Source organism: Bos javanicus, chromosome 11 (assembly GCF_032452875.1).
Source record: "Bos javanicus breed banteng chromosome 11, ARS-OSU_banteng_1.0, whole genome shotgun sequence".
In the NCBI taxonomy this organism is placed as follows: Eukaryota; Metazoa; Chordata; class Mammalia; order Artiodactyla; family Bovidae; genus Bos; species Bos javanicus.
Window position 1 is genome coordinate 92,810,440 of NC_083878.1, and position 27,871 is coordinate 92,838,310.

The window sequence follows — 27,871 nt, forward strand, 5'->3', positions numbered from 1 at the left end:
GGGCTCTGCCAAGGTCTACAGGGACAAGAAACTAGCCATTTGAATTGGGGACCCATGAGTGGCATGCTGGTGCAGAGCCAGGGGTCAAGGGAGGTCTAGGCATGTTCAGCTAAGCCATGGAGGGATGGGGGGTTGGGGCTGGGGGAGAGATCACCTTTCCCTTCCAAGGCAACAGTCACCTCAGGAGATAGGATGGATGGCCACTGGGGGATTCCAAAGTATGTTTTGAAAATAGAAAGTACATTCAGGTAAAGAAAGACACAAACTATTTTCAAAGATACACATATATCTAAATCAACATTTGATAAATGGATTGGAGGAGTGGAGAGGGAGGGAAGGGGTGGGGTCGGGGATGGAGCATGCAACAGCTTAACAGAGGGGCCCTGCAGGGGCGGGGACCACAGCCACCCCTAGCCGAGGCTCATGCGTGACCCTGTTCCAAGCCACAAAGTGGGGTGGGGCAAGGGCGGGGTGGGCCTGCTGGGGAAGCCTCCGCACCAGGCAGAGCCAGTCTCCTCCCTTCCTGGTGAGCCTGGGCTTCTACAAACGGTTCTGCCATTAAAAGAAAATTCGGCAGCCAGCAGCAGGATGCCTGCTCCCTAGATTACACGGTGGCTCTGGAACCCAGCCAGGCTAGTTGTCACCCCCGTCTCCAGTCCGTATTCCCTTCACTCCACCCCATTTCCCAATCAGGTTCCTCTATGCTCGTCTCTGGCCTCCCAGCATCTCCTCTTGTGAACTTACTCCATGAACTTCTCATCTGAAGATACAGCTCAAGTGCCCCCCTCCCCAAGTCCAGACAGCACGTGGGGAGGGATCCGTCTACAGCATTTGCCTGACTGAGAGCTTCTCCCGGGCCCTTTTCTGAGCCTGCAAGGTCAGCACGGGACCCAGCAGAGTGTGGTCGGGAGTGAGGTGGGACACCAGCCAGTCTGATTTCCGGCACAGCACAGACTAGAGAAGAAACCCACCATGATGCCTTTACTCTGCTCAGCCTCCTAGCTGGAAGGGGTTTCACTGTCTAGCAGCCCTGCCACTCTGGGGGCCAGGCCTGAGCCTGAGCCCTTCACCAGAGAACAGGAAAGAAATGGAATCCTGTTGTGCTCTGGAGGTCAGTGCCAGCACTTCTACTTGCATTAACTTTATTTATTACACAAATAAGACATTTACAAAGCACAACATGAAAGGTATGTAACAAAACAGACATTGGTTTTACAAAAAAGTGCTTACAATTTTTTTTTTTTCCGTGTGTGTATGTGTGTGTGTGTGTTTCCCCCTTTTGCTTTGATTTAAATAAATAGTCCTGATGGCCTGTAGGTTCTCAGGCTGCTCTATCAGGCTAGTGGAGACATGTCTGAACCGAAACATGCTACAACCACGTGATCCACGCAAGGAACAGACCCTGGGGGGAGGCTCAAGGCAGAGTGGGTACTAGGTGACCCTGGGCAGGACTCGGCTGGCCACTCACCACATGATGGTGCTTGGGACTGGGATCACTGGGAGCAGAAATCAAAGGAAAGATTAGAGCTCCCCAGTCACCAGGGATTGGGCCCAGCTGCTCCTGGTAACGTCAGCTCTGAGCACAGGGCTAAGCACACACTATTCACTAGGTGAGTTCTGAACTAAGCTGCACCAACTACATTCAGAGGGGTGCCTTCTCTTTGCCCTGAGTCAGCTGGAACTGTCTTTGAAAGCGAAAAGAAACAGGTTCCCTTCAGGGGCTACACCCGGGCCCAGCCCTCCTCCAGATCCCAGAGCGAGAATGGCATATAAGTTTTCATCTTAAGCGCCAACTTCAAGCATTTGGATTCCGAACCCTTATCCAGACTCAGTGAGATAGTGCTGCAACTGATTGTCGATGTCTGCCACGGGTGAAACCAGGGACAGCAGATACCTGTGTACCATGAACTTGCTTTCCCTGTCCTAGAGTCTTCTTCCCAAAGCAACATACCAGGTGAACCAAAGCCGGAAGGATGACTAGCAGCCTCTAGTGGGAAATGCATCAGGACACAAAGTAATTCTAAGATTACAGGATAAGCTTGGGACAAATGAGCATCCCCTGAAAACATAAACCATGATCTTGTGTAGCATGAGCCCTTTTGTTTTGGGGGGAGGGGAAGAGTAGCGGGACAGGGTGGGTGTGACCACAGCTGTCTGGTCCACCTTCTCAGGAGTAGACGGGGCTGGCTCTGGGCAGGGTTGATGGAGAAGCCCAGAAGTGCCAGCTAGAACCCTGGGCTTGGCACACTCACTCAGCATCAGGACTCTCTATGCAGAGATGGGTCCAGAATGAATGTTCTGACTGCCCTTTCCCTGGGCTCCATTCCCCAGTCCCTTCAGGAGATGCCCCCTCCTTGCAAAAAAAAAAAGATGTGGCCCAAGCAGCCCCACCCATCGGGAGTTAACAAGTAGCCAAGAAGCATCCCCAAGTGTAACCTGTCCAGACATTGAGAAATGTCACCGTACAGATCAAAACCCACCTCTGCCATTCCTCCGCACATATGCTGGATAACTGGGGGAAAGTGGGGCCCCTGGCACACACACCCCGAGCTTCCTCTTTCTTCTCCTTAAAATGGCTCATGCCCCTCCCAGCCCAACATGCCGACTCCTTCTCCTGGGCCTCCAAACTAATGGGGGTCTTTGTTCCCCCCACCCCCTCCCTATCCCGCTGCCTCTTGGTCTGGGCAGGCCTCCATCTTTGCCCTGTTGGGCCTCTCAGGGTTGGTCAGTGTCTCTTCTCTCTCTGAACTAACTTGACATAACCAGACAGATGGAAATGATAAAATTAGAACATAGCTTTCCTTTGGGGACATCCCACAAACACTGTAGAGTTTTCCAGACAAAAGCAACAGAGCGGATAACACTGGGGGTTGTTGACTATTTAGAATTTGGAGATGATTCCAAGGAAGTAGTAAAGGCCAACACAGGAGGAAAGAAAACCTGTAAATTGGAAGGCTGTTGGCGTCGCGCAACTCAATTCGGCCTTTTGCTATTGTGATCAGCTTAAGTTGAAGAGGACGACTCCTGTCTAAATGGGAAACGTGGGCTGTTGTTTTCACCCTGGCTCCAAGTATCAGGGAGCTCTGCTTTCCTGGAGGAGGGCTCCGCAGTGCTCCTGGTGGGTTCTGGTTCTCAGCAGGAGACAGGGAGGCCAGGCCCAGGGGCCCAGCTGGCGGCGGGCAGGATGGCAGACGAGGGGTGGATGCGGAGCGGGTGATCCCTGGCAGCAGCTCAGACTCCGGGTTTCAGCGGCTAAGGGACAGCTGCAGGTCGCCCATGGACAGATGCGGAAGTGCCGGCAGTGTCAGTACTGAAAAAGGATGACCTGCAAGAGGAGGGTGTAGGAGGGGGCTGAGCCAGGGTCGGCACCGCCTGGCAGCCCCCCAGAGGTCCTCAAAGGCCTAGAGAAGGAGGGGGACCCAGGGCCCACATCTGAGTTCAAATCCTGGCTCAGTCACTTGCTTGCTGTGCAGCCTTGGGCAACTCACTTCACCTCTCTGAACCTGTTTCCTCATCTGTCAAACAGGGATGAGCACACCTCTCTCCCTCCCTCTCTTTCAGAATGGGGAGGAATCAGGAAGATTCAAGAACAGCAGCTAGCACCTCCTGGGCACACTCCCTGGCACTGGGTATAGTGCACACGGGTGTGATTTCACAGAGCCTGGCCTTAACCCCACCAGGGTGCCCTGATACCATCTCCTTTTTACAGGGGAGGCACTGGGGCCAGAGAGGTGAAAATCAAAGAGCCTGGGATCACCCGGCCCAGAAGAGGTGGACCCAGCAGGGCAACCCCAGCCTGGCGCTAGAATAAGCTCTGCTGGTTAGACCCACTGCCTCTTCCTCTCCAAGCCACCTTGAAAGTTACCAGTGGCGCTTACCAAGTACCAGGCAATGGGCCAAGCCCTTCATGCGTCCAAGCCCTTGGAGAGGCAGGTGGCTGAGACACGCCAGGTGCCTGACACACAGAGGGTGGTCAGGGACCGACTGCTTCCTCTCTGTCTCCCACCTAAGATGCCTGGCTGACCTCGCACTGCCGCCAACACAGTCCCGAAGGTTCAGCTCAAGGATTATTGGCTGTCTGGCCAATGGGATGTGCCTTTTGACAGTCCAGTGCCAGGAGGAGATTTCAAGTGGGCCGGGGACATCCAGTGGGCATGGCCATATGGCTGTTCCATTTTTTGATCAAGAATGTTAACGGCCCAGGTCAGTTTCCAGGAGGAAGAGATGGAAGAAAGCAATGGTGATCCTCGCCGTAAGAGTCATTGTAATAATAACCAACACACACGGAGCACTTCCTGCGCACCGGGCATCATGCCAGGCCCTGTACATATATAATTGCGTTTGCTTTCAGCAACAACCTTGCATGGTAGGAACTATTATCCCCATTTTGTGGATGAAGGAACTGAGGCTCAGAGAAACCATGTTCCCAAGTCCCAAAGTGAGAAGGTGGCCGAGCTGTTTGGTCTGCCCGACTCTGGAGCTCACCCCCACCTTAGACTGTGCTCTCCTCTAGCCTCTGAGTTGTCTACCTGGCTTTGGGCTCTTTCTAATAGAAGCTCTCTCCAGAGGGATGACCCTGCCTGTCCATGAGCTGCTGTCTCTCCACCTGAGCAATGATGGCCAGCCTCTGATTTTTAAGAACTTTCCAAGCTCTAAACTGTGGGATCAGGGGCCATGACCGGGAAGAAATGTTGGTACTGGAAACTCACAGGGATGAGCAGTCCAATGACAACACGACAGAGGCACAGGATACTACCCCAGTGCTCAGAGCACTGGTCTCTGGGCCAGGCCAGTGCTGGTCTTGATCAGTGGGTTTGGGGGGGCTGCCCCAGGGGGCCCTGAATCTCCTCCTCGCCAGGCTGGATCAGGCCCAGAGGGACTTGGAAGAAAGCCCACAAGGTTCTGCACTGCCTGGACACACACAGTCTACCAGGCCCCAGGGGTTTGGCAAGATGTGGACAGAGAAGGTTCCTGGGAGCTGGCAGGAAGGTCTGACAGTGAGAGGGCGGAAGGTCATGAAGAGGGGGAAATGTTTTTCTGTAGAGTTGCTGGATGTGAAGTTGGGGCTCTGGGCCAGCAAGAGAGAACTCTGGCTCGGCAGCCAATCCCAGGGGCCAGAAACCTTCCCCAGCCAAAAGCTGCCAGACCCCTAGACTGGTTCATCCTTCAGGCTGAACCAGACATAACCACAGGCTTAGCTGAGAAACCAGGAGACAAGGGCTCATCTCCAAGTGCTGAGCCCAGAGTTAATTCCTTCCAAAGATCCCCTCTGACCCCAGATAACGTCCAGGCCCTTTGCTTGAAGGCACAGGGCCCTCATTATGTGACCCCCTGTTGGCTCCTCCTCCACTTCCCTGGGCCCCAGCCACACTAAGCCCCCTGCTGTCCTTCGAGGTTCTTCCAAACCTCTGTGCCTTGGCAGGGATTCCTCACGTCCCCTGCCTCTCCCCTAGAGCTGGCCATTCTGTCTTCTGGGTCCTCGAAGATTCACGTTCATCCCTTATCCTCAACTGCCCAGGGCTGTAGCTGCCCACCTCCTGCTCTAAGCCACCCTGAGGACAGGGACCATGCCAGCTCGCTGCAGGGTGGGACAGGATGAATGCTCTCCTGCAGGCCGGGGGGCAGCTAGCCCCAGGATCAAGGCCAGCTGTACCCACACTTGCTGTGTGTCTCTGGGCGAGCTGCTGCTCTGGCTGAGCCCATGTCTGCAGGGATGAGATGGAGTCAACCACAGTCATCATCCCAGAGAGGCTGTGAAGGGTGAGGTCAAAAAGAGCACTGTGCAGACTGTAAAGTGCGGCTCAGAAGCACATGGTTACTGAACCAGGTGGACTTCAGATCTGAGGGGCTAGCTGCATCCCTGGACAGGTCGGGTCACCTCTCTGAGCCATGTTGCCTTATCTTTACCATGAGGATGCCATCCTCATATCCACAGTGTGATCAGGGGCATCAGACAACATATGTAAAGCACCTGCCATGAACAAAGAAGCTGTTTACCCAAGGCAGCCCTTCCTGTGAGTATGACAGTCTCAAAGGGGATGGGGTGGGGTCACCCACCACTGGGGTCTCCAGAATTTGAGACTGCATACGTACTACCATTTACTTATAAACCTACTGGTCCTAGTGGCTGGCTGTACCTCTGCATCATCTACTTTCCCCACGGTGCCCAGCCCTCAGCCCAGCCCCACAGGTAGGTGCTTAATCAGGAGGTGGAGTAAGAGGGGCTGTCCTGGAAAGGTAGTCCCACTCCTGGCTGCCTGCCAGAATCACTGGGGCTGGGTATGACACCCGTGGGTACCTGGGGCCCACCCCAGCTCCCCAGAGGCGAGGCTGGGGAATCTGCCTCTCTAGGAGCTGCCCAAATGATGCTGAGGCATAGAAGACTGCGTTCAGGCCTGGCCCTGTTTCTCCTCAAACCCAGCACATCCTCTGACTCCTGGGGCTCCCTGCCTCTCCAAGGACCACTACAGTGACACTTCTAAAAGAGACCTCCAGCGCCCACCATGGTCCACGCACCTCTACCTGGCAACCTGAGGGCTCCACCGCTCACTCTTATTCCTCCCAGGCTCGTGTGCCAGCAGATCTGAATCACTCTGGGTTCCCTGAGAGCCCTGGCGGCTCATGCCTTCCCTGCCAAACCCTGAGGCTCAGGCGTGCCTTCCTCCAGGAAGCCTTTGTGTGTTTCTCCTGAGCCCCCACTCCCAGCTCCCCTGGCCCCAGCATCACAGTTGAATCACACTTGTGTCCTAACTGTTGGCCTCCTCGATGGCAGGAACTACATTTCCTTCATCTCTGCGCTCCTGGCAACTGACTTGGGGCTCCTGGGAACAATCTGTACATAGTATGACGGTTGAAGAACTGATTTTGTGAACGAGTAAAGGTACAAGTTCTCATTCCGGCTCTGTGACCTTGAGCTACCTGGGCCTCATTTTCTAAAAGAAGGGGTTGTCTGAGAGCAGTGGCTTTCAAGGCTCACTGCGAGCTGTCCTGGAGCTGAGTGGGAGGTGGGGGCTCTACTCCCTCTGCAGTTTCATCCAGAGTGGCTCCCCACTGACCTCGTTTCATCTCCATTCTTCGTTATGAGAAAGCGCAAACAAGTGGGTTCCCGGGCTTAAGAACAGAGCTTTCAAGCCACTGGACTGGGTGACATCCAAGCACCCTTCTGGGCGTCCAGTCCTACTGCTTGAGACAACCAGAGATCGGGTTCCACAAAGGAGGCCTTACCAGTTGACCAAGGGCCACTGGCTGGCCTGCTGTCCCTGGGCCCCACCAGCTCAGGTTATTCACTCGCAGGAGGAGGAACCCGTGACATGGTGGGAGGCAGGGTGGTGTGTGATATAAGCCCTGCTCAGAGCTGCAACGTTTGAGCGAAGTAACCAAATCCGTAAATTTGAAAAAGAGAAGGCCAGCCGTGGTGGGGAGCCACCAGGGGGCTAGCCGTACACTCCGAACACACTGGCACCAGATCAAGGGACTGCGTGGTGGGGCTCAGGGGGCCTGAGTGTGCCGGGCTGAGGGTGCCTGCTCAGCGACGAGAATCTTGCCAGAAACCCAATCCTGGCGGGGGGGGCTCTGACCCACCCCACCCAACCGGGCTCCATTTACCTTCTCCCCCCGGTTGGAGAGTGGTCCATCCATATCGGCTTTGAGGTGGACTGGGGGCGCGGTGTAAGGCAGCCGGCAGTGCACCTGCCCACACTGTACCTGACCTGTGGATGAGAGGATGCCTTGGAGCCCATCGCCCAGTCTCCATGCAGCATCCCACCAGCCCTGGGCTCGATAGGCTGGAGCCCTGGGGCCATTTTCACCTCTACCACTTACCAGTGGGGTGGCCCTGGGCAAAATTTCAGTAGGGTTGGTTGCAATACCCTATGTGAAAGTCTTTTGGCTTCTGGGATCTTAGTTCCCTGACCACGGATCAAACCCGTGCCCTCTGCAATGGAAGCGCAGAGTTCTAGCCACTGGACCACCAGGGAAGTCCCTGAAAGTCTATGAGCAATGAAGCTATGTGTGATAACTGTCTGTTGTGTGTGTGCTCAGTTGTGTCCTACTTTTTGTGACCCCACGGACTATAGCTCATAAGGCTTCTCTCTCCATGGAATTTTCCAGGCAAGAATACTGGAGCTGCCATTTCCTTCTCTGGGAGAATCTTCCTGACTCAGGGATCGAACCTGCATCTCTTGTGTCTCCTGCATTAGCAGATAGATTCTTTACCAACTGTGCCACCTGGGAAGCATAGTTGATAATAACTATCTAACTCACTGATAAACACTCATAAACGAATATGTACATCCCCTATGTTCACAATAGCCAAGTCAACCTAAATGCCCATCGACAGATGAATGGATAAAGAAAACGTGGTACATGTATGTGATGGGATACTACTCAGCCATAAAAAGGAAGGAAATAATGCCATTTGCAGCAACAAGAATAGACCTAGAGATCCTTATAATAAGTCAAGTCAGAAAGAGAAAGACAAACACCATATGATATCACTTATGTGTGGAATCTAAAATACGACACAAATGAACTTTTATGAAACAGAAACAGACTCGCCGATACAGAGAAAAGATTTGTGGTTGCCAAGCAGGGAGGTAGGAGAGGAACGGAGTGGGAATTTGGGGTTAGCAGACGCAAACTGTTACATACAGAAGGGATAAACAAGGTCCTGCTGTATAGCTAGCACAGGGAACTATATTCAACATTCTCTGACAAACCATAATGGGAAATAATATTAAAAAAGAATGTGTATATATATATATATATATATATATATATGTATGTATATATATAGAATAGAATCATTTTGCTGTACAGCAGAAATTAACACATTGTAAATCAACTATATTATAGTTTAGAAGTTTTAAGAAGAGAGAAAAAGAAATGAATATATACATTCAAGGCTGTACATTCTTATATTCAAGGCTCTACCCCATCCATTCGAGTCCTTCCTTGGTGTGTTGTACCTTCTTATCTCCCAGGTATCACCAGGGCTTTACCCCCCTCCCCTAGAGGACTCTGTACTCATACATCACCTTCTCTAGGATGCTCTCCCTGACCACCCTATTCACAACTGCCACCCAACACCAATACCTACCCCCTACCCTCCCTGCCTGTCTTCTCAGCTTTATTTTTTCTCCTTAGCACTTACCATCATCTGACTGACTGTATATTTTTATTGTTTATTTGATGTTATCTGTCTTTGCCAGCTAGACTGCAGCCTCTAATGAGGGCAGGAATTTTTGATTGTTTCTAGATTCTAGTCTCTGTGGATTTCCAGGACCTAGAATAAGGCACGGCATCTAGTAGGTACTCTTTAAGATTTTGCTGGATGAATCTCTACCCTATACCAATATTAAAACAGTGAGGGGTAAGGCCATCCTTGGTCTGACCCAAATGTCTCATGCTTCCACCTCTTTGCCACTACAGTGAAGCCTATGGCCTCACTCTTCTCTGAACTTTGTCCTCTTTGGTTGCAGGGGAAGGAGCCCTGTACAGAGACCTGCAATTAATATGTGACAGGGCAAGTCACTGTGCCTTTTTGAGCTACAGTTCCCTCATCTGGAGAAGATGGAGGAATTCTTAATATGGGGTGTTCTGAGGGCCCATGAACAGCCTAAGATTATGTGGAGAACTCTGTGCATATGTATGCATTTCTGGAGTCTAGTTCCAAAGCTTTTTTATGAGATTCCAAGCTTGAAGTAAGTGTTAGTTGCTCAGTCATGCCCGAATCTCTGCGACCCCATGGTCTGCAGCCCACCAGGCTCCTCTGTCCATGAGATTTTCCAGGCAAGGATACTGGAGTGGGTTGCCATTTCCTTCTCCAGGGGATCTTCCCAATCCAGGGATCCAACCTGGGTCTCCTGCACTGCAGGCAGATTCTTTACCAACTGAGCTACAAGGGAAGCCCAAGCTTGAAGGCTCTGGGAAACTCAGGAACCTGTGAATTCAGTGAATGGCAAAGAAAATTTCTAAGGGGACCTTCAGTCACGCAACAGGAGGCAGCACGTTCAAACACCCTTGACGCCTCCTGCCCCAAGCTGGGTTCACCTTGAGGGGAAAAGGAAAGGGCATTTCAGTCCTTTCTCTAGGTGTCCCTAGGCTTGGCCAACAATCTATGTGGACAGAATCCTGACATAGCTCTGGAGACCATGGCCCCACTCTCCATGGGGTCACCTAGATCCATTTCCAACTTCACAGCAAACGTTGGCTGGTGGCCCAGACTCCTAGTACCTAGAGAGCCCCTGGTGCTTGGCACCTTTAACAGATGAACTAGATAGTCAATGAGCTCTCTGCAGCTTGAACACGTCAACTGTTTAGAAAAGAAAGGAGGAAAAGAGTCCCTCCTACTGAGCAGATGGTTCAGAAATGGAACAGAACAAAGAGACACTGGCAGACACTGCCACTTCCAACTGGCAGCCTGGTGCAGTAGGCAGGATTCTGCATTTGCAGCTCTGCAAACCAGAACCACCACTACCATCACAAGAGCAGCTAATACTTTTCCAGACTTAATAAATACTGAAGACATTAAGTCAGTGATCTCATCTGATGCTCACAATACTGCTTTAAAATAGGTATTCTCCTTTTTAAAAAAGAGATTGGATTCTTATTGTCTTCATTTTTACAGATGAGGAAACTGGTATTCTAGGATAAGATGACATTTGCCCAATGTCTCACAGCTTGTAAGTGACAGAGGTTGGCTCTGAAGCCCCACAGTATGACACTAAAGCCCACATTTCATCATTAAAGAATCCTGGCTCCCACTAACTTACTGTGGACCATTGGTTTCCTCATCTGTGCAGTAGAACAGTGATGTTTAGAAACATCTGTCGAGATAGTGCCTGGCACACGGCAGGGACTCGGGACACAGCTGTGCCCTCTCTGATCTCCCTTCTCTTTCTCTTTTACTTGAACCCAGAGAAGAGAGGGTTTGAGTTTGTGGGTATGCTGTCGCCACCTATTTTTCTGGTCATGTCCAGCTTTGAGGAAACAAGCAATAGAAACAACCTCAAAGGGAAAGAAAATCTGTGATAAGCACCCATTCAATAGCAAACTCACTAAATGCCCATCCTCCAGACATGCACAAGGCTACTCACTCTGTCTCTCCCCCAGATTTCCACTCTTTGATCACTCCACCATGACCTGCCACCCCTCGCCCACAGTGCTCAGTCCCCACTGACACCCCCCTCCCTCCTTTATTTGTTTATTGCCTCCCCTCCTCCCCATCCTGCCACCTGAGCCTCAGGAGCGCACAGGCTTTGGTCTGTTGTATCCCAGTGCTTGGGGTTCCCCAGGTGGAGCTAGGAGTAAAGAACCCAGCTGCCAATGCAGGAGACACAAGACATGTGGGTTTGATCACTGGGTCAGGAAAAGGAAATAGCAACCCAATCCAATATTCTTGCCTGGAGAATTCCCATGGACAGAGGAGCCTGGCAGAATACAGTCCACGGGGTTGCAAAGAGTTGGACACAACTGATGAGACTTAGCACAAAGGCATCCCAGTGCTTAGGGCACAGAAAGCACTCAAAAAATACTGAACACAGTGGATCACCACCCTGTGAGGTAGCATCATTAATGTCCCAGTGTACAGATGAGGAAACAGGTTCAAGGAAGTCAGTCAGGTGTTTTGCCCTCGGCCTCAGCTGTGGGTACTCCTGTCACCCTGGCTCTCTTCTGTGACCCAAACGCACACATGCCAGGGCGCTTTCTGCCTACACTTGGTTCCTCTGCTGCCTGCATTCCTATTTCCCCTCTCCTTGTGTCTGACTCATTCCTACCATCCTTCTGGTCTCAGCCGGAGGAGAGGTGACATCTCGACACACTCCCATCCAGAATCCTGACTATCGGAATCACCTCAACGAAAACCAAACGGCTCATCTATCTGGTGTTGTTTCCTGCCTCTCCCACCAGAACTCAGGCTCCCCCAGGGAAGGGACTTTACCCTTCTTGTTCTTTTCCTGGTCCTCGGGCTCTGGCACAGAGTGGGTGTTGAAAGAGTACGTTTTGAATGGCTTGCCTCTACGGAAGAGTCCAGCTCCACTGCTGCAGAATTGGGGAACTTAACTCCTCTCCCCCACCTCTAGGTCCGAGTGACTGAGGAACCCTCAGCTGCACTCACGAGGCTTAGCAAGGCCTCCCCACGCCTCCGCCACCCACGAGCGCTCGTCTGTACCCGCTCTCCCACAGGCCGGGCGACCGAGGTGTCGTGGTCACTTACTCTCTATGTAGCCGTGCAGGGTGACCATGCGAGCCCGCTCGGGGCTGCTGAACGGGGAGTAGTGGATGTCGTCGGACAGGGCGGAGGGGAGGCGGGACGGCGGCGCCCCAGAGGGCGGCACTGGATGCTGCGGTGTGTGCTTTTTATGACGCGCTCGGCAGTTTTGAAACCACACCTGGAACGACAGCCTCAGCAGCCTCAGCCTCGCGGAAAAGGGCTGGACGCGCCGCTGCGGGACCCCAGGCGGGACTGCCTTGTCGCCACCTGAGGAAGGGCGGCCACGTGTGCCCCCGCGGACCCGCAGCCCGGCTACGCGCTCGAGGGCCCGCCCCCAGGCCCCGCCCCAGACCCGAAGGCCCCGCCCACCCCGGCCCCACCTGGATGACCCTTCGGCTGAGGCCCGTCATGTCCGCAAGCTTCTGCAGCGTCTGCGCGTCGGGGTTGTTGTCCTGCGCGAACTGCGCCTGCATAACCTGCCAGGCGCCGCGGGGCTGTGAGGCACGAGCCCCCCGAGGTCGCCAAGGCCCCGGCCCAATCAGAGGCTCCGGCCCGGAGGCCACGCCCCCAGGCAGCTACAGCCCCTCCCCGCCACCCGCGGGTCGGGCAGAGGGGAGGAGTCAGGAGGCCCTATCAGCCCCGCCCACTCCGAGGCCCCGGCCACTCGCGGCCAGCCCGGGTACCTGCAACTGCTCGGCGGTGAACGACGTCCGGGCGCGCTTAGCCGGCTTGGGCTGACTGTCCTGTTCCGAGGGCACTGCCCCCTCCAGCGTGAGGCCATTCCCTGGGGGCGACAGAAGTGGCTGACCACGCGTCCCCATCTCTTCTAGTGGCAGCCTGGAAAGGACGGGGGTGGGGGGAGCTGGTCCCTGGAAGTGTCTGGAGCGGAGTTGGCTGGGAGCGGGAATCCCAGGGTCCTAAGCCCCTGAACTCAGTCTTTGGGGAAGGGGCTTCTACTTCTGAGCATCTGATCAGTGCCAGACGCTTCTCTTTGGGGGTGCCCTGTACTTCTCACAACCCTGAGGATTGGTGACATTATCCTCGTGTTACAGCGTAAGATACTGAGGTTCAGAAAGAAGAAAGTCCCAGCTCTGGACCTTTCGACTAGTATTCTGAAAGCTAGCTGACTCTAGCATCCCAGTTTGGTCTCCCTCCTTGACATACTGAGGAAACCAAAGACTGATGGAGATGGGAAACAGGCAGGTTACAGAACTGTGATCCTAATTTTGTTTTTTTTTTTAAAAAAGGATGGAAGCAAAAGGTTGGAAGGATATACACCAAAGGCTTAGGAAGAGGGAGTGCAATTATGAAGACTCAATGTTTCTGCAGCTTCTGAAGTTTTTCCAACAATCACATGTCATCACCTTTTCTAAGGTTTAATTTTGTTAACTGGAGTATGTGTTATTCTCTTTCCACTTAACATTACTTTTTTAATCACACTAAATATATTCTTTTAATATCTCATTTTTCTGAATGCAAAGCTAATATATGATCCTTATCAATAACTCAGAAATCAGATAAGCACAAAGAAGAAAATTAAAATCTCCAGAAACTCCACCACTATTCATAATTTTTTAATTAGGAAAAAGTGTGCTAAAAGAACAAAACAAACACTCCAACATACATACATAGAATACAATCTGGGAAGATATACACTAAAATGTGGGGTGGTGGCATTTGGAGTGGTCTTTATTTTCTTCTTTTTGCTTACCATCCTTTCTAAATTTTCTATAATGGACATGTGTGTGTTTAAGTTTTACAAGTAAAGCAGTAGCCAAAACTGAGGGCTGGTCAGTAAAGGAGATCTGAGGTCATAAGCCTTCAGGTTCCCTGCATGATAGGAGTCTGGAGTCAGGTCTGGCTATGAGAGCGGAGTGTAACTGGCAAGGCTGTGGCTATCGGGTCCTGTTTGGTCCAGATATGGAAGGAACCTGGAGTGACTGATGGCTCCTGGTGTGGGGGAAACGCTGACTTCTGGACTTCCACCCCAGCTCCACAACTGACTTGCCCAGTTTGCTTGCAGGTAAATTCAGAGCACCCCAGCTTCACTTGCTCCCCACCCAGACCCACTCAGCCCTGATCCTGGCAGGAGAAAGTGACGGCCCTGCTGTGGCCAAGGCTTCCCAGGTGGCGCAGTGGTAAGGAATACACCTGCCAAAGGGTTCGACCCCTCGGTCAGGAAGATCCCCTAGAGTAGGAAATGGCAATCTACTCCAGTATTCTTGCCTGGAAAATTCCTTGGATAACCAAGCTTGGTGGGCTATAGTCCATGTAGTCTCAGAGTAAGACATGACTGAGCGACTGACTGGTGCTGTGGCCATGGCCAACAGCACTCTGGGGATTCCTAACTAGTTCTCTGACTAGAGACTGAGGCAGTATGGTCCATACTTCCTGAGAGGCACTGGGGATGGGGCAGACTTAGCCCCCACAAACCCGGGAAGACCTGGGTCCTGTCCCTGAGTCTAAGTGTCTTTGGAAATCTCAGTATCAAAGTCAGAAGAGATTTAGGGGTCTTCCTAGTCCAAGATCCCCTGGAAAAGGGAAAGGCTAACCACTCCAGTATTCTGGCCTGGAGAATTCCATGGACTATCCATGGATTCGCAAAGAGTCGAACACAACTGAGAAACTTTTACTTTCACTAGTCCAATAACCTTTTTCCCACTAGGGAGAGTGAGACCCAGAGATAAAAGGCAAATTTGTAGGTCAGCACAACCTGCCAGAAGCAAAACTGAAGTTCCGGTCTCTAGACTCAAAGGCCTTTCTCCTTACAGCCCAGAATGAAAACCTCATGCCCAAACCTCTGGCTTGTACCTGCTGGGGTGGGAGTTGGGAGGAGAGGGTCGCATCATCTCTGGACGACTGGCCCAAGCCTGGTTCCAGCAAAGGAGAGGGGATGAACCTCCAGGCCACCCAGAGCTATCCAAAGGCAGAGTAGGCTGCTGGTGATGAGAGTCATTGCTAGGGCCATTGAGTGCCTCTTGGCTTTTCCGAACATCAGCCTCATCTATCTCTGAGGTGTCTTATCGTTAGCCCCATTTTACAGAGTAGGAAACACAATTTGCAAAGACCAGCAGTGTTACTTCAGACTAGCAAACAAATGGTGGAGCCAGAAGCGCAAAGTCCATGCACAGCCCCACCCCCATGCTGCTCCCAGGTGATAAGGGGGGCGCCTGGATCTAGAGAATTGCAAGCAGTCCCTGGGGTGCTGAGGTGGCGTGGGGGTCAGAGAGGGCTGGGGGTGGGGAGGGGTAGGGGCGGGTTGAGTACCGTTCTCCGCAGCCCTCTTGAGGTTCTCGATCATGGTGTCGTAGTGAATACGGCAGAGCACCTTCTCCTCGACCAGGCCAAACTCCTCCCCTGTGGATAGCTGGCGCTTGCACGAGAAGCAGGCAAAACAGGCCAGGTGGTAGGCATTGCCGCGTGCCCGCCGGACCCAGTCGCTGGCGTAGATCTGTCGGCCGCACCGAGCGCACTTGGTCCCGAATCGGCTGTGGCACATGGAGAGGGAGGAGAGGAAAGGGATGGTGAGGCTCAGACCAGCCATCCAAACCCCTGAGTCTCTGCCACACCCGGTTCCCGAGGGACTTCACTTGTGCATTTCCCTTTGTCTGGATTCACCATCCCCTGCAGCCAAGTCCCACCTGGAAGGTGAGCTGGTGGGTGGTTTCTTACTTTCTTCTTGGTGCTTTTCTGAGTTTTTCAAATATTCTACCATGATCACTTAATTTGTATATGACATTACTTTGCTTAATAAAATATAGGGGAAATATAATAATAGCAATAGCTTGGCAAATTTATGAGCACTTACCACTTGCCCAGCAAGATTCTAAGTGTTTTTTGTTGATTGTCCCAATTAATCTTCATTTTGCAAATGAGGAAAATGGGGACCAGAGAGGTAAAGTAATTGGCACAAGGTCACACAGCTTGCAAGGAGAGAAGCCCTAGCCAGTCTGACTCTTGAGAAGAATAAACTGTAACCCAGCTGTAGAGAAATTTGAGAGTTTCTTGAAAGCATAGACAGGTATGCACTTACTGGCTCTGTGACCCTGGACACAGTGTTTAGCTTCTCTGAGTTCTCATTTTCTTGCCCTGAGCTGAACTAGGTGACAACAGCAATGGTTAGTGCTATTGGTTTAGTGCTTTGCAGTCTATTCAGTAAGGAGCTAGTCTCAGACTCCGGAGCCCTGTGTCACTTGAACAAGAGAGAAAAGCCCAGATCAAATGCCTCACTCTCTCTCAAGCTTTCCCCTATTCTGCCGCTTCCCCTTCGCCCTCCCACTTTGTGGTGTGGCTGCCTCCACCACCACGGGACTGGGAGCCCCTCTAGGAAGCAGCAGAGTCTGTTTACCCTGTCCCAGAAGTCAGCCCAAGGCCCGGCCCTGGAGCACCAGGGAGTCTTTTCTTGAAGTGGATGACTCACCCAGCGACCCTGCACCGGCCCTCTGGTACACACTCTTTTTCAGAGAATGATGACCCCACTCATCTAGCCCCTCAAGCTTAGAAACCTAAATCAACCACCCCTCCTCCTCCTCAACCCAGCAACCAACAAATCATCAGGCACTGTAGGTTCCCTTTCCTAAGTATCTCTGGGACCCATCTCTTCCTCTCCACTGCCACCGCTGCTTTCCTAAGCCTTGCTCCCATCATGCACCCCTCACTGCCAATCTTTACGCCTGTTTCCAGCGACACCCTGGCCAACTCAGCCTCCACACAGTGGCTGCAGGGAAGTTTCCAGCATGGATGCTTTATGCTGTCCCCTACCCAGCTTAAAATCCTCTGGTGGCTCCACTCTACGCTCAGGATCTGGTCCAAGATCCTTGGAGTTGACAGAGCTCAACAGACCACATCCTCTCTTGGCTCATCTCCTCCCTAACCTTCCTCAAGATCCCTCACCCCACACCCAAGCATGAGCCTGAGTCAGCCACGACGGAACGTGGTCCCAGGTCTTATGACCCCTCTGAAGCACTCCCCATTCCCCAGGCTTTCGCACAAACTGTTTCCTCTTCCCACCCCCGCGGACCTCCCCACTCCTAGTTCCATGGCTCCCAGCACCACCTTCTCAGCACTGAACACATCGACTTACAAAAAGTCGGGTTTCTTGGCTCTCCCTTCCACCCCGGCATTCCTGGGAAAGGATCTAGAAGATTTGCCTCTGTGTCCCCAGAGGCACATTTCCACCCAAAAGAGCACTGGAAGCGTCTTGAGAGCGCGCAGGAACCAGCCCAGCAAATGCGCTCTGGTTACAGCCTCGCCTGCCTTGGCAAACACAAACAACTGCCGGTTGAATAAACGGTCTTGGGTTGAACTGAGGAGCGGAGGCCTCGGCCAGCACCGACTACAGGCGTCCCTCCAGTGCCATGCCGCTCTCTCGGAAAAGGGGCTCTAGGGGACCCTGTCGGCGGCCGCGGGGTTCGCTCAGGCCGTTTTGCGCGCCTTGGCCGAATTAACCGTCCCTCAAACAGACAGAAGTGGTTCCCCACCCAGGAAATTCGGCTTCCCCAGCACAGCCCGCGGTCTCCGTTTCCAGTCCTTCAGTAAAGAGGAGAGGAAATCGTTTTGCCCATTTTAGTCTGCTCCCGTCGAGGGGCCGATTCCGAATTCCGCTGCCCGGCTCCAGACTGGGAGAACTTCCTGGCCTCTGAAAGGAAGAAGAAGGAAGGGCCAGCCGGGTGCAGAACCCTCGCTACGCTCCAGGGTTCCGGGCCGCAACTTTTTTCTTGCCTCCCTCTCGCCGCAGCCATGTGAAGTGGGGACTCTAACACCCAATTTGCACACCCACCACACGTTCAAGGTGGACAAGTGACTTGTCCAAGACGACATGGAGTGTGGAACACGGGTTGAGGTCCCTTCCGATGTGCAAAAAATCCCCTAGAACCTGCGGAAGCAGCGGGACTGGAGATGCGTAGAGTTGAAACCTGGTGGTATGAACAGGAAAGGGGCCTGGTTTGACAGCGTCGCATCCCCACTCCAAGCCTTGGGTCCAGGAAACTCCCTCGCGCAGGGCCTGGGGCCTCCGCAGGCTCGGGTAGAGAGATCCTGAAAGAGATGGTAGAGGAAGGTCCCGGCCTTGAGATGCAGGCGAAGCTATTGCGTCTCCAGCCAGCGGTTTCCGTGTTCCGGGATCGGTGCGCAGAACCGGAGTTTAAATTCCTGGATCCTAGCGCTTGGCTCTGCGGGATTCGTCGTTTTCCGCCAGGATGCATCCAAGACTCCTCGCGCATCCCTGATCTTCCCGCTCCACGAGTCCGCGACGCCGGGCGCGTTCTGCGCCTCCATTGGCCGCTCGCAGAGCCCCATCGCCTTGTTCTGAGGCGGGAACCGCAGGCGACCTTTCAGCAACGTTATCTCCCATCTCGTATCACCCCAAATGCCGGGACCTGTCCCCTGCTCTAGGATCTCCCTGCGCGCGTCGTGTCTCCTCCCAGTCAATGAAACCATCCTCCCGGTTAGATCCTCGGATGGGGATGGGAGTCATTTTGCAGTTTGGGATGCGTTTCGGGCGGCTCCTGAAGCGTGTCCCCTACTCGGGGAAGGTGGCGTAAACAAGGGGCACCAGGAGGCTACGTATCCAGGCTCTGACAAACCGATAGACTCCTTTCCCAGGCGGGCAGCTAGGCCCGAGCCGCCGAATTCCGGAAGCAGCGAAATCGGCGGCAGAGACAACGAAACTTCAAGAAAGGGGTGTTCGGGAGCTGCGAAGGGAGCGCCAAAGGGATTAGGGGGCGCGGCCACTGTCCGCCTCCCCCTGCCTTGTGCGCGCCCCTCCCTGGGTCCCCGCGCACGCCACGGGGCAAAGGCGCAAAACACAGAGGCGCTTTGGGAATGGAGAGGTGTCGGAGGTAGGAAGCACAGCCTGGCAGCTGCTGCAAGGAGTGGAGTGGGCGCCGCGCACCGCCTTGTCCTCTCTCCGCGGAAGCCGGGAACGCAGACATCTGGGTATTCGTGGCTTTGCGGAGGGAGCTGTGCGCCAGGGACGGAATCAAGCTAGCTCTCTCGGCCTGTCTCTCCTGGATACCGAGCAGGATCCCAGCAGTTATTTGTTGCGTGAATGAGCCTCAACGAAAGAGCCCATCGGAATTTCACTACGACTCCTGTCCCCATTGCTAAGCTACCCCTTTTCTGGAAACCGGAGCTCAGAGTGGGAGGGCCAATGTTAGGAAGCTAGTGAGACAAGGCGCTGACACTCAAAACCAGTGTTCGCTTGTTTTGCGTTCGGGACGATCACTTGAGGGCCCTAGAGAAGAGATTCTATGAAGCAAACAAGTTGCGGGGGGATGGTCCTATGCCTTCTGCTTCTTCCCTGCTTTGCAAACCCACAGAAGAAGAAGCCGAAAACAACAGAACCAGCATTTAAGAGGTTAAAACGCCCCACTCCTCGGAGGTCCCAGCCCAAGCCCCTCCCCGAACGCCTCTCTCAGCTCCCCCAACATCTGTCCCCCAACAGCTGGCGGCCGCTGGGCTGCTCTCAGCCGCGGTGGGGGGCCGCTTCCCAGCTCTGAGCCTCCCCGGGGACCCTCGGGGTCCGGGGGAGGGGGTGGGATTCCCCCCCTGGAGTATGTGGTCGGAGCTTGGGTTCAAGGGGAAACGAGGAAGAGAAGCCGGCCGGCTTGCCCTAAGTCACTAGGGCCAAGTGGGGGACAGGAACCATTGTGGGCAGCCCCCCTTCCCAGGCCCAGCCCCGGGCACTCTCTGAACCCCACCCCCATCAACGCAAGAAGAGGTCGTTAACCCTTTACTGCCCATGCCAGTGGTCAGGAAACAAGAGGGCTAAGGACCTTGTGACCTGAACCTCCAGTCACTGGGACTCTGAGTTCACTCCTGCCCTAGTACTCCCAGGGCCCACCCAGGGACAGTCAGTCAGAGCACAGAGGGTACTGCCTGTGGGAAGCCAGCCAGCCAGGTAGGGAGTCTTAGGGCCAGCAGGGGTGGGTGGGTGTGGTCTTTGCCATTCCATGGGCCCCACCTTGCACAGACGGCAGGTTGCTGAGGTGTCTCAGCTACAGAAGAGTGCCAAATATTTAGACATAAGGATGGTAAGTCAGGCAGCCCTGAGGGTTATCCAAGTTCTGCCACTTATTAGCTGTGTGACCTCACCACTCAGGGCCTCAGCTTCCCCTTCTATAATGTAGGGGTTATGACAATTACCTACTCACAGGGTGGATGGGAGGATTCAATGAGATAAAGTAAGGAGATGTAAAGGGTTAACACAGTTCCCAGCTTAGAGATGCGCTCTGTACAGTCTCCAGACAGCATCTTCGGTCCTGTCCTCTTCCAGTCTCTCAATGGTGGGATGCATTCTCCATTCTCTTGGGACACTGTCTCCCCCAGTCTACAATAGGTATGACACTTAGGAGGGGAGGGGCCGGAGGGGCACTGCAGATCAGTCCATGTGGGGGCAGCAGCCACAGGTCGGTGGGTGGGAGGAAGCTGTCTGGTTGGTTTATTTTTTAAAAAAATATTTATTTATTTGACTGTACTGGCTCTTAATTGCAGCATGGGGGATCTAGCTCTCTGACCAGGGATCTAACCCAGGTCCCCTGCATTGGAAGCATGGAGTCTTAGCCTTTGGACCACCAGAGAAGTCCTCTGTCTGGGGTTTTTATTGTTGAGACATGAATCTCCCAGAAAGGAACACTATCTTTCCACCCCCCCCACACACAGGACTCCTCCTCCCCAACTTCATGGAAGCAAATAGAAAGCAAAGTGGTCTTAACCCAAAAAGTGAAGAAGTTAAAAGCATCACACATTTTCCTGGTGGAAAAAAGTTTTCTTTTCTGCTAGGACTCAGGGAGTGAGGGGAGGTGGGAATCTGATTGAGGCCACAAGGGCTGGTGAGGTCCCTGTTTGGATGGTGAGTTGAAGAAACCGAGGCAGAGAGGTCCAGTGAACTCAGAGAGGGCACGCAGTCAGTGGAAAGCCAATTCCTTCCAACAAAGCCAGGAGCAGCAATGGCCCTCCAGACTCTACCCCACCCAGGCACAGCCACCTGCCTCCTGCCCCTGCGAGCTTGGAGTGCTTTCCTAACATCTAGCTTCCTGAGCCCCCGGTGCTACCAGCTCTGCCAAAGAAGATAGAAGAGGAGTCTACAGACCAGTTTCAGGGAAGGGCAAGATAGCAGATAGAACCGAGAGGAAGCCCTTCCCTGGGGAATAAGACCAGAGGTCAGAGGACCTCAGAAGCTACCAGTGGGGTCTTGGCCACTTCCTCCCTCCCTGCATCCTGTTCAGAAATCTTGGCCTCTCTTTGGGGTGAGTGCTCCAGCCCATTTCCCATCAGACCCTTGATCTTGGGTTTCAGGAAACAGAGGGCCAGAGAATCTGAGTGCTAGGCCCTTCCCTGAACCCCAATCTAGAGAGAGGGCTCTGCCTTCCACACCACCACGCTCTCTCCAGGAAGAGCTCACTTCCAGCAGCCACCCAGAGCCTGGGCTGCTGCTCAGAGCAGACAATAGTCCCTGCCTGGTGCTCTGCCTGCTTTTTTCTCTCCCTTTTTGTGGGTTTCATTATTTTTGTTACAGGTGGGGCTGCCAGGGATGAGTTATGCCTGCAGGGAGACCTGGCTGGGGGAGAAACGATCAGAAAAGCCACAATTCTCTCATCCCAGGGAATGTGAGCCTTTATTAACTCTATTTTTTTTTTAAACAAAAAAATCTGTTTTAGTTTTGCTTTGAGGGCTGTTGTCACTAGAAAAGGATTAGTGCCCAGAACCTGCAGCCCAGAAATGGCCCAGCCCCATTCTTGCTCCCCAAGCTGTCTGAGGAAATGCCACCAGAGCGGGATGCCCCTGCCACCCTGCCAGTGGTGACTCTCATAGCACCTACCCTTTAGCGAGCCTCTGCTGAGCCTACCTCCCTTCACTGGCCTTCTTGGCAGCTCAGAGAGGTACCCTGGTAGGAGGACACTGAGGGCAGAGAGATGCAGTGATTTGCCCGAGGTCACACAGTGATTCAGGGTTGGCCTCATGGAGTCTGGTCTCTGTGTCTCCATGATAGCTGGATATCTCATTCTTCATCCCACTGCCGTGGAAAGGAAGGGAATGGAGGCTTTGAACAGTAGGGTCAGGATCTGAGTTTTGGCTAATCCTTGAAGATCTAGGAAAGCACATCAACCAAGGAGGCTTGGTCCAGCTTTGGGCATGAGCTGGGGCTGGAGAAGCAGCACAGACACGTGGGCAAGTGGCTCACAGGGTGGCGGGTCTGCTGCCACCAGGAGAACCAGGAGAGGAGGCCAGGCTTACCTTACTCTGCGGGAAGAGGCCAGCTGGTTTACCCAGGCTGTCCTGGCCCACTGATGAACACAAGGAGCCCTGAAAGGGCAGCTGGCTTGTTTCTTTACCAACTGGAGTCAGGCCTAGAGCAGGGACCCTAACCTCCACTTCCTGCCCTGGCCAGCGAAGAGTCAGGACAGTGGAGGGGAGAGGTCACACTCTGGTTACACACCACACAATGACAGCCCTGCCCTCACATACACACAGGCTGCAGCCCATACCCACAAATCCACAGTCACTTCACACCCTTGAGCCCTCAGTGCCTGGATTAAGGCCATAAGCAGAAATGCCCCTCAGAGGAGGGGTGTGTGGCAGGGTGGGGAATGATGGGATTTCAGTCTCTCACCTTGAGACCCCAGTCCAGAAGGAAGCTTGTCCTGACCAACTTGCACAACACACACACACACACACACACACACACACACACACGGTCCCAGCATTCACAGAGACACACACTCTCCACTCACACATGAACTGACAAATGCTTGCTGTAAAGGAATACTCACACTATCCACACGCCCCTCGCCCTGCTCAGTTGACACATTCACCCAGGCCACTGCACAGATCCGGACAGGCACTTGGAGTCCCAGGCCACCTGGTAGAGCCGCCCTTGCCCATGCACACCCTAGCTGCACTTCCACTCACACCCATGCACCGATGGAGAAGAGTCCGTTTCTCCAGCCAGGCTTCCTAAGGTGTCCTTAGAGCACCCGAGCCCCAAATACTACAAGCCTCCCCCTAGATTCAAGGTCCTTTCTTTCCAAGTTTCCAGAGACTCAAAGCCCTGGGGGCGGGGGGGGGGGGGCGGGTAGGGGAAGCGGCATTGCCTTACATAGCATCCCCTGACTTAGAAGATCTTTCTGGGGCTGGGGTATTCCCAGGAAGGCTGCATCGGTGACCTCTCTCGGGGCAGGGATGGGAAGGATGTCGGCGGGATGGGGGCTGCTGGTTGTAGGAAGAGTAGCTTTCTCCACTTCCTAAGAAAGCTCTTGGGAACAGGCGTCCTGCCCAGGAACCAATTCCACTCCACTCTCTCTGGACTCCATAGACCCGAGTTCAGGCCTGCTTCACGCTTCCCCTAGGGATCGGGCCGGCAGTCGCTGCTTCTCTGACCTCACCGTGACCTCGACCCCATGACCCGGGCAGGGCCGAGCCGCGTGGTGAGGAGCCAGGCGCGCGCAAGCGGCGGAGATGCGGCGGGAGGATCAGCTAGGCTGCTGTCCAGAGCTGCCGGACGCGGCACCGCGGGGCGGAGGGTGCAGCCCAGGGTGATCCTACTCGGGGACCCTGACTGCGGCGCCCCACTCCCACTTCCTGTCCCGGCAGCCAAAGTCAGAGCCTAGACCCGGGAGAGGCTGAAGCTGGGGAAGAAACGGCGACGGAGCTGCGACTGGAACCGGCACCCGGGACGCAAGCAGGATCCCAGACACGAAATCCTACACTCGAGCGATGCCGGGGTCTGAGTTGAGGCGGAGCCGGAGACCAAGGTCGGGGGTTAGATCGAGAGCTTGAATATGGGTTCGGATCCGAGACCCATGCGAGGCTAGTGCTTAAGGCCGAACCAGACCTGAATCCAGCCTCGAATTCGGCCGAGGTAAGAGCCGGGACCAGAGCCGGGACAAGAGTCTAGAGCCCAGCTCAGGGTCCTGCCGGGTAGAGACGCCGGCTTTGTTGGAGTGGGAGTAGGGTTTACAGCCCAGGGCCGGGGGCCTCGGAGCTCGACCGACGCGCTGGGAGTCGGAACCGGAGCCTGAGGTTCAGGCAGGAACCGAGAGGGAGCCAGAGACGCGACCAAAGCCGAGTGGGCCTCAGCAACCGGAGGCGGATCACCGGCCCGAACCCCTGCCGGCACCGACGAGCGGCCTGGAGCTCCTGGTGCTTGGCGCTGACAGCGGGTGGGCTGGGCCCCCGCGCTGCGCCGCGCAGGGGCATTCGGAACGCGGGGGCCTCCGGAGCCAGAGACCGAGCGCAGCTGACAAACGGCCTCTGAGCGCCCCCCCGGCGACACTGCTGGCCCTACGGCCGCAGCCTACCTGAAGTAGTCCATCTTGCAGAAGATTTCCTTATTCTTGATGTAGCAGCTGTTCTGCTGCCTCAGCGACGTGCGACACACGGAGCACTCGAGGCAGCGCACGTGCCAGATGAGGTTGTTGACCTGGGGAGGGGGCGGAGATGGGGGGACGGCTGAGCGAGGACCTCTGCGCGCGCCCGGCTCCAGACTCCCCAGCCCCCTTTGCAGACACAGGCGCCGGAGCTCTGAAGAAACATGTGACTTCCCCCACTTTTCTTCTGTAACATGGAAGCTCAGGGAAATAGAAATCAACTGCCCATTTTTCAGACGGGAACCCGGGTCGCAGAGAGACGCAAAGATCTGCCCGAAGCCGCGGAGTCTGCCCGGGGCTGAGCAAGGATTCGAATTGAGGGGACCCGGCGCCGGCGTGGCTCCCCCTGCAGTCCTCAGGGTCGCAACCCACACCCTGCCAACACACACACAACAACCCGCCCCTGTCTCACCTTGAGCAGATAGCGGTCCAGGATCTCCAGGCCGCAGCTGGAGCATATGTTCTTGCCGGCGGACGGCACGGAGGAGGCGGCAGAGGGAGGTGAGCAGACGGAAGGCGTGCTGGGCGTACAGGGAGAGGCCCGGCCCTCGTCCTTGTCCAGACCGCCGGCCAGGGCCTCAGCGTCCGACTGAGCCTGCCGTAGGGGAGAGGGAGAAGCCGCACTCTGAGCTGCGGGCCGAGTCGGGTGCCCAACGTTGCTGCAGCCTCGGAGACAGACCCGGGCCTCAGCGAACCAACCGACAACGAAATCCCCCCCCAAACGACAAGCCACGGGCTACAGGACAGGAATGGAAGGGCCTACTGGAGAGTAAAGGACGGCTCCAACTTTTAGCACGAGCGTCCTAGGTGCTAGGAGCGGTCAAAGCTCGCCTTCCCGGCCAGAAAACCGAGGCTATTAGAGAGACTGCGCCCTGCGGCAGTCCCCCAGCGCACGGGACAGCTGTTCGGGGCCGGAAAGCCGCGTCAGCTCCCCAGGGCCCGGCCGCCAGGGCACCGGGGACCGAAAGCAGGGCCGAACGAACTCACCATGGCGGGTGGCGCGGTCCCTTCAAGGCAGCGGGTGGTCGCTTTGCAGCCGGACCCTGGCTGGGCCATCACCTGGGGGAGGGGGGAGGGAACGCAAGCGGCGGCGGCTGCAGCACTGGCTCCGCGCAGCCTGAGCCCAGCGCCTCCCCGCGCCTGTTATATAAACCGGCGCGGAACAATGAGTCCTAACTTTGTAGTGGGCATTTAAAGCCCTTCCCCACAAAAGCGGTGTCTCTCTAATGAAGCAATTTGAATTTGGATTGGATTTTTTCCCTCTCTCTCCCCCTCTCCCTGCACTTAACCCGTGGCTCTTGAAGTAATCGCTTAGTTCCCTTGCAATCCAAGCCTCTGAGGGGGAAAAAAAACACGCGCACACACACAAACTACCTGCAATTAGAAATTGTCGTGAATGCCCAAGATAAGAGGTAGCCAGAGTGTCAATTCCAACTGTCAATCAGTGAGATCCATCAGGCCGCCCAAAGAATTGCAAATTTGATTTTTTAATGGTAGTAATTAAAAATCGAATTTTTTCTCCCTCCACCCACCCCCCTTCCTCGCTCCCTTCTCCTCCTCTCGGCGCAAAATGCAAAAAGGAGAAAAGAGAGAAAGAAAGAAAATAAAAAAGAGATTGGGGAGGGGCGCTTGAGGAAAATAAAACCCTGAGCGCTGGGAGCATCAGCCCGTCCGCCCCGCGCGCGCGGCGAAATTGATGCGGAGATGCTGACGCGGATTCAGGCGCTTTCCGAGGGCCAGTCCTAGGAAAACCCAGAGCAAAACGGGGGCGAGATCGGGGACGAAACAGGGCCCAGAAAAGAAAAGGGAGGCGTCCAAGAAGAGGAACGAGCACCCTCCAGCCCCTCGGAGCTCCCGGGACCGGCCCCGCGCCGCGATTCTCAGCGTTGCGCCGGCACAACCCCCGGCGCATCGGCGCTATCAGCGCCTATTCAGACGGACAATACCCGCCTCGCCTCCTCTTGATTCGCCTGTGTCTTTGCTAAATCGCTTTTTGAGAAATTCCTCCAACATTTGCATAATGTGTTCCCGCTTTCCGCGACCCCCCTCCTCGTGCTCGCGCGCGCTCACACACTCACAGACACACACTCCCAGGCGCACCCCCGCACCCCTCCTCCCCGCGGCCGCCCGTCGCCCGGCCCGGCCCGGCTGGGTCCCGGCCCCATCCGACCCCGGCCCGGGCGGCTCACCCACTCACTAGCTCGCTCACCTGGTCGGTGGCGGGGCCGCCCTCGGCCGGCAGCCGGCAGCCCTCGGGCAGCGCCGGAGCGGCGTTCTCATGCTTCCAGTACATGGGCCGGGGAGCGGCGGGCTCGGCGGGCGTGCGGCTCGGAGAGCCGTGCCGAGAGGGGCCACGGCCGCAGTGCGAGCAAAGGCTGAACCAAGAGCAGGAGGAGAGCGGAGGCGCCCGCCCCGCCGCCCCGGGCCCGGCCCCAGCCCCCGCCCCCGGCCCGCGCGCAGCCCGGGCCTCCCTGGCTGCCGCCGCCGCTGCCTCGGAAGAAGGTCCCGACAAACTTGGAGAGGCCCCCGCCCCCTCCTCCTCCTCCTCCTCCTCCTCCTCCTCCTCTCCCTCCTCTTGGTCCTCCTCCCCTTCCAGCTGCGGCGGCGGCCGCCCTGCCGCTGGAGCCCCGCTCGGTTCAAGATGAGTCATGCGTGACCAATCCCCTCCCCGCCAAGGGAGAGCGAGACACACACAGCGAGGCGGCGACCCAGAGACACACACACAGACCGACAGACACACAGAAACTCAGAACCGCCGGCAGAGAGACTGAGGGACACGCTGACAGGCAAAAGGCACCGGCAGGCGCAGACACCCAGCTCTCATCACCGGCCCCTCCGCCCCTTGACGGGGCACCCACAGCTCTCGGCCACAGCCCCACTTACAGGTACAAGAGGGACCCATGCTCACACCTTGGGTTTCATATCAAGTCACACATCAGACTCTGTTGATGCAATCCTATGCCTGGCACGTTTGTGTACGTGCTGATGCAAATGATTATCTGTTCGCCTCATTTACACAAGCACAAGGCATGCACACATAACTCATACACCTGCCCAGCTGCCTCTGCTCCATAACAGAGAGCATGCCAGTTCCTAAGGGCTTGGGCTACATCCCATCCTAAATAGGAGTGGGTTGGGTGGGAGAGGTTGGAGGGGGATGTTGTTCCCCTGAATTCTCCAGGGAGGGATTGCCTGAGACATCCCCCTCCCCTGCAGAATTTGCTGAGCTAAGCAGTCTAATGCCCATCTCACCTTCTCTAGGGGTCTACTGATAGTAAGAGAGATGGGG

At 55.1% G+C, this 27,871-nt stretch overlaps 1 protein-coding gene across 3 annotated transcripts; it reads right to left on the reverse strand.

Annotated features, from left to right (window-relative positions):
* Positions 1-1,112: 1,112 nt before the first annotated feature.
* On the reverse strand, positions 1,113-27,138 carry LHX6 (LIM homeobox 6). Of its 3 annotated transcripts, XM_061433422.1 has the most exons (10): positions 26,792-27,136; positions 25,570-25,641; positions 24,995-25,177; positions 24,514-24,635; positions 15,482-15,702; positions 12,898-12,998; positions 12,595-12,690; positions 12,218-12,392; positions 7,606-7,709; positions 1,113-3,325 (listed from the first exon to the last, which is right to left on the reverse strand). In XM_061433422.1, exons 1-10 carry the CDS (start codon positions 26,873-26,875, stop codon positions 3,305-3,307), a joined length of 1,179 nt encoding a protein of 392 aa, XP_061289406.1. In that variant the 5' UTR covers positions 26,876-27,136; the 3' UTR covers positions 1,113-3,304. The 3 variants fall into 3 exon arrangements, with proteins under 3 accessions (XP_061289406.1, XP_061289408.1, XP_061289409.1); XM_061433424.1 differs by lacking the exon at positions 7,606-7,709 and having other exon boundaries at positions 26,792-27,138; XM_061433425.1 differs by lacking the exons at positions 7,606-7,709; positions 26,792-27,136 and adding an exon at positions 26,444-26,637.
* Between the last annotated feature and the right edge of the window lie 733 nt (positions 27,139-27,871).

Excerpts from the sequence above, each read along its gene's own strand:
- LHX6 (XM_061433422.1), bottom strand. The coding sequence starts at position 26,875 with ATGTACTGGAAGCATGAGAACGCCGCTCCGGCGCTGCCCGAGGGCTGC. Across the intron at positions 25,642-26,791 it reads GCGGCCCCGCCACCGACCAG|GTGATGGCCCAGCCAGGGTC; the intron begins GTGAGCGAGCTA and ends CCCCTCCCCCAG. Across the intron at positions 12,691-12,897 it reads TCACCGCCGAGCAGTTGCAG|GTTATGCAGGCGCAGTTCGC; the intron begins GTACCCGGGCTG and ends GGCGCCTGGCAG.